Source organism: Molothrus ater, chromosome 8, assembly GCF_012460135.2.
Source record: "Molothrus ater isolate BHLD 08-10-18 breed brown headed cowbird chromosome 8, BPBGC_Mater_1.1, whole genome shotgun sequence".
NCBI lineage: Eukaryota > Metazoa > Chordata > Aves > Passeriformes > Icteridae > Molothrus > Molothrus ater.
In genome coordinates, this window is record NC_050485.2 from 19,053,006 (window position 1) to 19,065,176 (window position 12,171).

The 12,171-nt window shown below is 42.0% G+C and overlaps 1 protein-coding gene across 1 annotated transcript; it reads right to left on the reverse strand.

The window, feature by feature from the left end:
• Positions 1-1,848: 1,848 nt before the first annotated feature.
• SLC16A12 (solute carrier family 16 member 12) lies at positions 1,849-11,239 on the reverse strand. The gene is made up of 6 exons (XM_036385750.1): positions 11,106-11,239; positions 9,347-9,450; positions 7,949-8,092; positions 4,913-5,504; positions 3,581-3,840; positions 1,849-2,481 (listed from the first exon to the last, which is right to left on the reverse strand). Exons 1-6 carry the CDS (start codon positions 11,213-11,215, stop codon positions 2,219-2,221), a joined length of 1,473 nt encoding a protein of 490 aa, XP_036241643.1. The 5' UTR covers positions 11,216-11,239; the 3' UTR covers positions 1,849-2,218.
• Positions 11,240-12,171: the final 932 nt, after the last annotated feature.

The window sequence follows — 12,171 nt, forward strand, 5'->3', positions numbered from 1 at the left end:
GAAAATGCTAATAACATATTACACTGTATAATTTACTATGATAAAAATGCATATAGCATTATACCAACAGGCTTTTACAATATGCAGTTCCATGATGTGTTGTGATGTGAGAAACAAAGTAATAAAATTTTTGTAAATTTATTTACGGTGGTAATTTATAACTTGTTCCAAAAAATTGTATTTTTGATTGACCACACTATTCCCTACTTTTTAAAATATTAAAATATTGTATTAAGATCTAAAACATTATCTTCATCAGTAGTAATTAATAAAACCAATTAGTTTTTTTCCACATGTGCATATTTTTCCTAACTCATTAAGAAACACCCATGGATAATTTTTGGGTTTTTTTATTAAGATATGTTAAAAACTAAACTGGGTCCAAGAGTCAATTTTCATGCTGAGCTGAAGAAAAGTTATGTGATTGGCTTTAAGAAGATTTTGCACTGCTCTTGCTTATTCTGTGGTCTGTGCACATAGATCATGCTACTGGCTCTGACTACATTCCTGAAGCAGGACAGCAAGAAAGGCTTCACTTAAACACAAATGATTTTAATATGTTGTATTTAAAATACACTTGGATAACAAAACTACTTGATACACATGCTATTCATATATATGTCTGTGTGTATATATAAAATACATTATACTCCTGTGGCTGTACTCTTGGTCTAAATCAAATTGATAATCAGTCTATGTTGCTTTCACTTCCAAGGCACAGAGTGGAAAAGGACACCACGAGCAGCCATTGAACACACTGCAGACTAACAAAACTACTAGTTCAGTGTAAGTGAAAATTATTTAGACTCTGATCAATTTGTTAATGAACAGAATACAGCCTGATACAGCATTAAAACACTGAAACTATTTGTACTGTGGAATGTGAAGTTTTCCATTGCTGACAATGTGTTCACTCTGGAAATGTAGAAAATCACAGTATTGATTAGACCATCACATCAGTAAGTTACTCCATGAGCTACATTCACTCCCTAGCTCCTGTGAAGCAGCCAACTGGAGTATATTCCTCACACAAGCAGCAGGAAACTGTCAGCAAGTCACAGCTCTTGTGTTCTGGCCATCAAGGAAAAGTGACCTGACAGCTCTTCAGAGGGTACGAATGAGCAATTGGCACCACCTGAAGATGCAGTTTCTGGGTGTGAAAAGAGACAAACTTGCCACTGCAATACACAGAAACAATTCTGCCAACATCCTCTCCATTATCAGCCCGTGTAGTGGGCACTCTCTCAGCCATCTGGTTGCATGGACTCTAATAGGTGCTGATTTTACAAGAGGAAGAGGCTCTGTGTTTGAAAATACAGGAGCCTCTCTGGTCTCATGGGCTGTCTTTGGGCTTCTTCCAACTAATGCACTTAAAGCACATTTGTCTATCAGCATGCCTGGTCCCATGGCACAAATTTATTCCTCTTCAGATAAGTAGAACCAGCACAGCATATTTTCCACCCTCCAAGACAAGGATCAGCTGAAAGATCATACCCAGAATGTCATTGTTTAGAAGTTCAAATTTTAAAGGTATCCAGAAGAAAAAAGGAAAAAGTAAAATTTGCTATAGAGCGTGTGGGAAAGCAGGTCTAAAACCATATTTGAAATTAAATTGAAATGTATGTACAAAGTTCAGGCACATTGTAAAAATTAAAGCTGCTCCAGAGATACTTTCAGCATAAATCAGTTTCCTGCCAGATTTTCTTAAAAAAAGAAAGCAAAACAAAAAAGAAAACAAAAAAAAAAAAAAAAAACAACAACAACAAAAAAAACCAAACCAAAAACAAAAGCAAAACAGATGACTTTGGCATTTGAAACACTCATTGCAAAGAGTTTCATGCAGACTGATAAATGCAGAGATTTTTTCATGGTGTGTATAATTAGTCCATTGAAACATACTAGACCACAAAATGAAAAAGCTTGGGTCATTAATAGTATTTTTAATGTAAATGTTATTGTTCAGTTTTGGTGACTGATCCCTGTGGAGTCAACATTGCATTTCAAATAAATCTGTGAACACTTGTATCTACAAACTCTATTTTCAGTCTAGCTTTCTTCTATTACTGCATTAACTTGGTATTACTGTTGCCGTATGTAGATTTAAGCCAACTAAAACATGACAGAACAATCTAATTGAGAGGTCTTGTTTCACAGGAGAAGTATATTCAACAGTGTAACACCACTGAGCCACATCTGTCTCAGGTTGTGCCAGCACTTGTCACCTGTTGCTGAAGCTGTTTGTATCCACAGCCAAAAATTCAACATCCCTTTGGTCTAATTCTGCTGTGACAGAATAAGCTATTGCTCCATTTGTCCAGATGTGCTGTTTCAAGGCTGTGTTACCAGTGAGGGATGGCAAATGTGTTCTTTTGATTTTCTTTGCTAGTCTTGCAAAGCACAATAGTGCTGAACTAAACATCATAGAAAATCCACACAGGAGAAATGATGCAGTATAGCTGCCAGTTGTGTCCACAAGCCATCCTGTAGGGAAAAAAAAATATTTAGAGGTCCACCGGTATTCTCGTGGATAATTTACAAATCCTGTTACCCAGTCAAAAACTTTTGGAGTTATCACATATAAAAACAATCAAATAATACATATTTACATCACCATCACTATACTTTTACATCTTGGTGCAGAGAGGGATTTATTCTCAGCAGGCAAATAATATCTTTACAGCCTTTTGTTTGGAGGTCAAATCCACAAGAAAAGGCAGAGCAGCCATCACCACACTACTAAATAAACATCTTCCAACTGCCTGGATTTAACTGGCAGTCTTTAGAAGACTTAGGGAACTCTAAGATCTTCATGCAGAAATACTTATTAAGCTGTGGCCAGGCTCATGCTTCACTCAAAACAATTCTATTTTGCAATAATTTTTGCTATGCAAAATTAAAGTAAAAGCTTAATGAGCAGTGATTAATTGGGAATTGATGTAAACATCAATTTACAAAATATGCAAGATATATATAATTGGTTGTTTGAAAAAGATCTGAGCTTCCACAGTATTAAAAACTGTGTCAAGTGCTTTCTAAAGAATAATAAGGGTACAGCTCTCATCCTTACTTCACTGTAATGCAGATGGGAAAAATGATGGCTAGATATTACAGGGATGAGTTTATGACCAAACAGGAGTGGAGCTGACTCACCCACCTGTTCAAAGCAATGTAGAGACTAAATACAAAAAGAAAACATAAAAGAAGGACAATCTTGGAATTAAACTCTCTTTAGAGAGATTTAGATTTTACAAAATCATGTAATTTCACAGTGGAATCTTTTACTCCTTCTACTTGCAGAGTTTGTAAACTACGTGAAGTGGTGATGTAGCAGCTCTTAGAAGCCTATTTCATACTGGTTTGTTTTTTAAATTTCATCTCACTCTGTATGTAGAAATCATCCCACCGAGGCTAGGATGGGAAATCTAAAGAGTTATGAATGTCCAGGTGTGTTATTCCTTTACCCAGAGGTTGCCTTCACATTCACTGTACATTTGCTATCCTTCCTTCCCCTTTACATCACAGCAATAGGTAAATCTGAAGTACTGATAAGGTTATAGGGAAGTCATTTGGCAAAACTGACCTGCCACAGGTGGGCTCACTAGATATGGTATGGCATGAAGAAAATACACAACCCCCAGTGCTGATGATAACAAAGGAGTCCCCACTGCATCTGCTGTCACAACAGGGATCAGCGTTACATAGGCTCCATCAAAGTAGCCAAAGGTAAATGAGAAAGGCACAAGCAAGGGGAAGCTTTGGAGAACTGGCAGGAAAAGACAAGAGAGGCCATCCATTCCCACAGCAAAGAGGTAGCAAAAGTACCGATGTTTCTTCAGGCACCTGCAAATTTCAAAACAGAAAAGAAAAATATTTTCACTGAAACCAGCATTTCAGCTTCTATGCCCTGACTTGCAGTGCTTCAGTCTCTCTCTCTCTTTTCTATGGCTCAGATTAAGTCAATTGCCTTACACAAGCCTTCACTCAGCAGACGAGCCCAGGTCAGGAAAGCTGCCCACCTACAGCTGCAGAAACATCTGGACAGCAGCAGCCTAGTGCCTGCAGTGTTCTTCAGGATGTTTCTAGTGACAGAACCCTGCTGCCAGGATTTTGCAGACCCATAAAGTTTCAATGTTCCAAGCAGTATTTAATTGGGCTTTACATCCCAGCTCAGCAAGGCCAGCATTATGCATAAAATATTTCAGTACACCTCTCTTGGCTGTCACCTTTCCAGTCAGCCCTTAAATGCAAGTTAGTGTGAGTTAAGTGAGATGGCAATTCCCTTCCTTCCTGCTTCACAAAAACAATAATTGATTTCTCCCACAAACTAAAGAAGTGTAAAGAATGCATCCTTTAGAATCAAAATCCTTGCCAATTTGGCCAGTATCTACTGATGTTACAGATGCTGTACACTGATGTTCGGAGTGAGCTGAGTTCACAAAGCATGGTGAGTTCTTATATACTGGAAAATGTATAACAATTTTCAGTCAGTCCTTCCTAGCATGTGCCTAACAATATTGGGCCAGACCTTGCACCCTCTTCTATAACTTCTGTGCCTCCCGAGCAGCACAAAAGAGATGGAAAAGCAGAGGAAACATAGTGAAACCCCCTTGGAAATAGATATGGAGAATCACACTCAACATACCTCAGGCAAGGGGTTACATTTCCACTATCAAATACACAAACACATCATTTTTTCAGGAAAAAAGGATATTAAACCAACTGAACAATTTCAGAATAGACAAAAAGATGAAACAGCAAGCATTCCTGAAAGTTAGACTCTGTTGTTGGGGGTTTTTAAGTTACACATGCTAGAGAAAGAGTACAAAATGTTAAGTTTTATATGTATTATACCTTGCTTGCATCCAGCCTCCCACCAGCTAAAGGTTCCCCTTGATCAGCCAGAAGCCCTTACCTTCTGTCTGTAAGCCATCCAAAGGTGATATTACCAATGATGTCTATGACACCAAGTATTGACATGAGGAAGGCAGCCTGGTGATGACTCACTCCAACACTCAAAGCATAAGGCACTAGGTAGACAAAAAGAGGGCTGCAGCCATATGCCATAAATAAAATTGACACTGCCAGCACCATGAAGCCTGGCATCAGCAAAAAGTCATATTCCTTCCATGAACAGTAGCATAAACATTCATGAGGCCATAATTTGATTAAAGGTGAACAGATGGACATTCGCTTTAAGTCTTGTTTCTCTGTTTCAGGGACATAATTCTGTTCAAGCAACTCAGGAGCAGTTTTACAATCCTCCTTAAGAGAAATAGGCCGCATCAAGGCACCACAGACACAGAGGTTTAGTACAAAACCTCCCAGGATGAGCAAAGCTCCTCGCCAGGAAAACTGCTCAATTAAGAGCTGGACCACAGGGGCCAGGATGAAGGTACCAATTCCACTTCCTGACATGGCGATTCCATACGCCAGCGCTTTCCTTTTGTTGAAGTATTTGCCCACCATCGCAATGGCTGGAGAATAACAAAGTGCAAACCCAAGTCCTAGAAGAGAAAGCAAAGTGCGGATGGCTTAATACTAAGCATGACATATGGAACATATTAAAGCAAATCACATAATGCATTTTCATTAGTACAAAAGAATAGAAAGCTTTTTTTGATTCTGTATCACGCAGCCCAGTCTGAGTGTGATGAGAAACTAGGATGACGTCTTTCTTCCACTGGCAGGGTCCCTGACTTGACAAACCTAACTGATGACCATTAAGCCACAATAATAAGACTCAGACAGAAGTGATGGAGTTCACTTCATAACAAGAACAAGGAGGATCACTAAACATGAGAGAACTGGTGTGCCAGCCTCTCATGCATACAAGATGAGGTCTTGCCCCAGGGTCTGCACCAATGCTGGCACTGGACATGCTGTCCTGATGAGGCACCACTTTGTGTTTTGGTCTGCTGCAACCCTGAACATTAATTTTCAGGTCTCTGAAACACAGTACAAAGAGCCTGTCTCTGTTACTAATATTCTACAAAAAACCTCTCTTGGTCCGCTAAACAAACTCCTTGCAACAGCTGCTTGGAGTCCTGACCATTTTAAATCCCTGCCTACAAGTAAAGAGGGGAGGAAAGCCTCAGAAAGCCAGATCCAGTTGAGTAAACAAATAAGATTCATCTCTTGGATGGAGAAAAAGATTGTGGTCTCTGCTGCAGAATCAGAGAGTAGGTTTTAATCATCAAGTGGTTGCCCTAACACTAAAATATGTATTTCTGAATCAGTAATAGAAATTAGTTCCTGAGTAGGGTTTTGGAGCATGTCCTACATTGAGGGTGAAACAGTCCCCAGTGCCTTTGGCAGAACTTGCTGATAGAGGATAAAAAGTCCCCAGTGCTGTAACTGGCTTGCCACATCCTCCTCAAAGGCCACACTGTGTGGGGCAGGCACTAAACCTGCCAAGATGGAATAAGAGGATTAGAGGGACTCTGGGCGGCGGGTGCCCAGTCTGGCACCCCTCAGGAGGCGAGGGGACAAGCAGGGCACAGAGCTGGGCTTGGACCTGTACAGGCAGCAGAGCCAGCAGAGCAGCCCTGAGCTAGACATCATCACTAAAGGGCTATGAAAATCATACTTTATTAGGCATACACACCATTTATTTTTCAGTGAGTTGGCAGGGGGAAATAGGTCTCAAAAAAGCCAACAAATGTCCTGTGAAAAGTGGAAAGTATAGGGCTGAAAACATTTTCATACCTCTTAGAAGGAACTCTGCTACTTATTGACACTCCCCAATCTCACCTCTGCTTCACTCTTTGGTTTCAAGTCCTGTTGCTTTTATGGATTTAGACATTCACTTGTTGTGTTCCCATCTGCTCTCTGGGTTGGGGGCACCTCATCTAGCCTTTACCAACAGTTCACCTCTCTGTAAATCAGCCCCCACAGGCTAAAAGTTCACTGCTTGTAATGAACTTGGCTCTTTACTACTCCGTGTACAAGTTGTAACTGCTTTTCCACCTCGGTATTCACAGCAGCTCCCACTAAAGAAGCCTCAGAGGTATTAGCGTGGTTTGTAGCACAGTCCCTCGAATTACAAGAAGCCTTTTTATTTGTTCTGAACACATTTTGTCAAAGATTAACATTGTAATACAGGAGCAACAGGCGCTAAAATAAGGATTTTTTATTTTTTTTTAAACAAATAAGCTGTTGACAGCATGTGAACTGCAGTAATTCCACCAACTCGTTACTAAACTCCAGGGGACCAAGTACAAGGTCTTTTATCACCCTGGCTACCAGGTCAGTATTAATGAGGAAGGAATGTCAGTGTGACCACAGGCCCCTCTCAAGTTCCTCTGTGCACAACAAACACAGGCAGATAGGACAGAGCAAAGATTTGTTTTCACCATACCTGAGCAAAAATGGAGGAGCTGCTACAGCAAGACTACCAACCAGCAATTTTTTTTTTGCTGTTCAACTGGAATGTAATGCAGACAAAAGTAAGACATACAGCTGAGGTGCCTGGTATTCACCAAGAGCTCCTCTATTCTTACTTACATTTATGTTTTAGTTTAAACTTTTTTCCCAAATATGCAAATATATTAGGGCAATCTAGAACTTCTGCTATAACAAACTCCTCCCAAATCCCAGACAAAACAGGGAAACCTTTTCATGTATACCAACTGCAACAGCAGTTCTTCCTGACCTCCCATAACTTCAGAACTTTATTGACAGTCCTCTCTCCAATAGAAGGTAAGGTTGGTTTTGCAGGGTGATATGAGATCAGTCAGTGATATGTGATATCAGTCAGATATGTGATATGAGATTAGTCAGTGCTGAAGCTCTCACTGGCACAGCCTCTTGTCTACAACCATGGGAACACGTCTGAGTATCTCTATTTGACCAGTGCAGTGTCAATATGACATGGAGAAGAGATCACCCATAGTTTTTAGCATTCCTGTCTTGTGTTCTGGCAGCAACAAAGGGGCTGAATGCATCCTACCTGTGAGGACTCCTAATGATAAGTAGAGATGTTCCAGACTGGTGGCGAATGAGCTCAGAATTAGTCCAGTAGATGCAAGCAGCCCTCCTAGCATGATACCAACTTGGCAGGATACATGATTACTGATTAAACTTCCAAGTGGGGCTTCAAAGAAACAAATAAAGCTGGTAGTTAATGGCAGGTCCTCACACACAGTTCACTTGCAACAGTTAGAAAAGAAAAGGAAGCAGGAGGAAGCAGGAGAAAATGGTGTTTGCAGCTCCAGAGTGGTCTTCCAACATAATCCTGTCACAATGGCATGAGCCAAATATAAAGAAAAAAACTTCTAAAAGTAATTTTCCTCAAAGTCAGGATAAACCTAAAATTTACAGTACCTTTCTCAGCAGCCATTCCTGTAGATCAAAGTCATTATGGAACACAGCTAATCTGCAGTGTCAGGGTGTCAAGACAGGTCACAGGAACAGCCCACACTGTTCATTACTCCATGCTTACAGCACTCAGACTTTTCCCCATCTGGAATTTGCACTTCAGCCCTCAGTAACTTTAGGTGTCCTTCCTCACAACTCTCTGGCCTTATGGGCTCTGGGTTAGACCCAAACAGGAGAGGTCTCACATCTTTTGGACAATCTCCAGGGTTGCTACCCTTCTCCTGCATTTCTCCAACACCAGTGTCTCCCATATCACCCTGCTTTACCATGGGATGCCATCAGCAACCCTCTCCCCTTCTACTACCTGCAATGCCAGGGCAAGGTTACCCCTATTTCTGTCTTTTCCCCAAGATATAACCTGGCTAGCACAGGCAAGTTGCTGCATCTCATTCTTGCTGTGCCCCTCTGCCTTTCTAGCAACTCTTATGGATTAACCTCTTCTACAGGACTAGGGCATGGATTTTCACCAAGCTGTACAGCTTTAAAGCAAACCCATGAGAAATTCAGTACAACTGCTGCGTTGATGCACATGATTTTTAATAATAGCAAATTTTCTTTTAAGAGAGAAGACTATTTGTAAATATACACTTTTGATAAAAGGAGGATGGTTGTGACTTGATCTGGAGGCAAGATGTACATCCTGTGCTACATCTCAAATATGACTCCAATCAAAAGGCAAAACAAACAATTGCTCAGTTAATAGCTCTCAAACATGAGGTGTCCCAATAGACCTGAACAAAAGTAAATTTCTGAAAAATTAGATCATTTCACAAAACAAAGTTCTGCTTCTTTTCTTTAGTATGAAGACACTCCCTTGTACAACTGTGTTGGGGGAAGCAGCTTGGATATACCACACCCCAGAGATCCCACAGTATCACTCCCAGGTGACTCCACCAACTTGTGAGCATGCTAAAAACAGATGGAGCCAATGCAAAAGTAGCCATATTACTCTTGAAAGGGTAATACACACCACAAAGCATCGTAGCACAGTCCACAATGGAGTGGATCCAAGCAGTTCTGGCATAATCCTGCCCAAAGTATGCCTGAAACTCCACAAAAAAAATGGAGATACACCTAGGACAGAAAACATGAACACAAGTCTGTTAAACATGGAATATTCACCTCACAGAAAACACTGTTCTCACTCTTCAGGTATAAAAAGTATCCACTTGAAGGTCCTCTCCAGCTCCTGGGAAAATCAAAATGGTGGTTGTGAACATTGTAATATCACATGTTTCTTGCTGGGGTTATCTGCTGCTAGAGATTTTATGACTCAGAGTAGTTTGAACTAAAAGGAAATTGAAATGCTAATTCTCCCCAGCAACTTATAGCCCATATGATGGTGTTCTGCCCTGGCACACACACAGTTCTTCACTGGCCCTGTTGCTCACTATCCCACACCCGCACAAACTGTGAGGGTAGGGTCAATGTAACACACCTGCGGAGCAAACCCCACCTGCAGCTGTGTGCTCATAGATGGACAAGCGCTAAGTAACTCCTCTCAAACAGAATCAAAACACAGCAGGAGCCTGTGGACCTTCCAGCAGTTTAATAAAATGTTTCCAGGAGAGGTCCTTTCTCAACTTGACAAGTGTTACTGTTCAATATGTCCGTGCAGCAGAACAGGTTAAAAGGCTGCATAACTTCATTCTCTTTTCTGGATCAAGAGATGCCTTTTCCCAAATCAGTGAATGACCACTTTCTTCAGCTTTTTATCTTGCACATATTTCACTCTTCTATGTAGTCTAATGTGTGCCAGCCATTAGATAATTTCATGTATGTAACACATTGCACACATGAACACGGAATTAAATCCACTAGGAATTCTCTGCTATTATTATGGAATTGGTATATTTGTATGCATTAACTAACACTGTATAAGTGTTTCTATCCCCTTCTCTGCTGTTGACTCCAAGACCCTAGATCCCTAAAGATTTAAGATCCCTAAATCTGGCAGCTTTATTTTGAAAGAAATAAGAACTTTGGGTAGCAAACACTGTATTTACATTATACTTGACTGCCCAACAAGACACTCTTTCAGTTTTCTTCATTTACCAGTGTGCTTAACTCTCTGCTTAATATAGCTAAATTGTCCATGTTCACACAAACCAGCCTCCTCTACCTCCAGTCGACATCAAAGTCACTGTGAAAGCAATCTCGTCCCAGATTGCATTATTTTTATGCGAGGCAGCAGTCTAGTTCTTGTTCTCTCCTATTCTCTCTTCCTATTTCGAGAAAATATTTTCTGCATATTTTGGATACCAGAAGGGTGCAGAGAGGGGTCTCTTCTCTAGGGTTTGGACATTCTCAGTCAGGACAGTACCTGAGACTCTCACAGTAGGAGAAAGGGGTATTTACATGATTTTCACATTGACTCAGGAGTCATGTACACTCACTGGGACTGGCAAAAATGAGCACGGCTAAGGGCTCAGAGGGACACAGTGAACCCAAAGAGACCCCACATGATTCCTCCCTCCCCAGCAAACCACCACAGCCTGAAATAGCTCTACCTGCCCCTGGCCTTGATTCTGTAAGAAATCAGGGAGCGGGTGCTGAAAGCTGGAGCAGCTGTCAGAGGAGGCGAGACTAAAGCCAGAGGGCTCATAATCCCTTGGTCGCCCCCGCAGCCTTAGGGGTTTCAGGAGATAACAAACCCTCTTCCTAAGGCAGAAAAGAAAAAAAAGCTAATGCCACAAAGAGGCCAGCAAGACAAGCAGCAGTGCCTTTACCTTGTCACGGCCCTGGTGCAGATCGTGACGAGAAAGCAGCCAGCAACAATCATCCATCCCCAGCCTCCGTCGGGAGGGCCAGCGTGCCGGGCCCGGCGTGATGAGGCCATGGCGGTGCCTGCGCTCTTCGCCTCAGGGACAGCGCCTGGCTGCGGCCCTCACGCTGTAACCCGAACGGCTGGGCAGACACTGCCTCAGCCATCCCTACTGCAGAAAGAGGCTGCTCGGCACATGGGGCTGCGGCCATCTGGGGAGAGAAACAGCCGAGATGTCAGCCACACTGCACACGCTGTAACCCGAACGGCTGGGCAGGAACACTGCCTCAGCCATCCCTACTGCAGAAAGGGGCTGCTCGGCACATGGGGCTGCGGCCATCTGGGGAGAGAAACAGCCGATGTCAGCCACACTGCACACGCTGTAACCCGAACGGCTGGGCAGACACTGCCTCAGCCATCCCTACTGCAGAAAAGGGAGCGCTTCTTTCACATGCAATTTATGAAAATTTGTTGGAACCAAGAGGGCCATCAGAATTTGAGCCAGTGTATGGCATCATGCTTTTCATGATAATTTGGGTGATTTGTCCAGCACTTGCGTCCTAGCACACAATACCCTCTTCCCCTGCGTGTCACTGCGTACACGTGCAAGTCACTTTACTGCTGCCAGTCCTCATCCACCTCCGGCAGGCTCCTCCTACTCATCCATCCCTGGCCTGAACTGTATTTTCAATTGCAATCTCTACTCAAACTAGCTACTCTTCCTTGTACGCAATTTAGTGCAAAAATTTTGTTTGAGAGAATACAGTTTTCATCTTTGTACGGGAAGGGAATATTTTCTCCACAACCAGAGCAGATCTGATGATAAAATGACCTCTGTATTCTCACAAGTTAACCCCCAGATGAAAGCTGTAATCAGCAGGACACAGCAACTTAATTTTGTGAGCATGGACAGTTCACAGAAGGTTAGAGCTAGCCTGTCACCTTCTCTTAACCACTTAAATCAAAACTGTGTCTCCATCCACACCATCAAATTGTCTCTAAACACACACTGGGTGCTGCAGGACACTGCA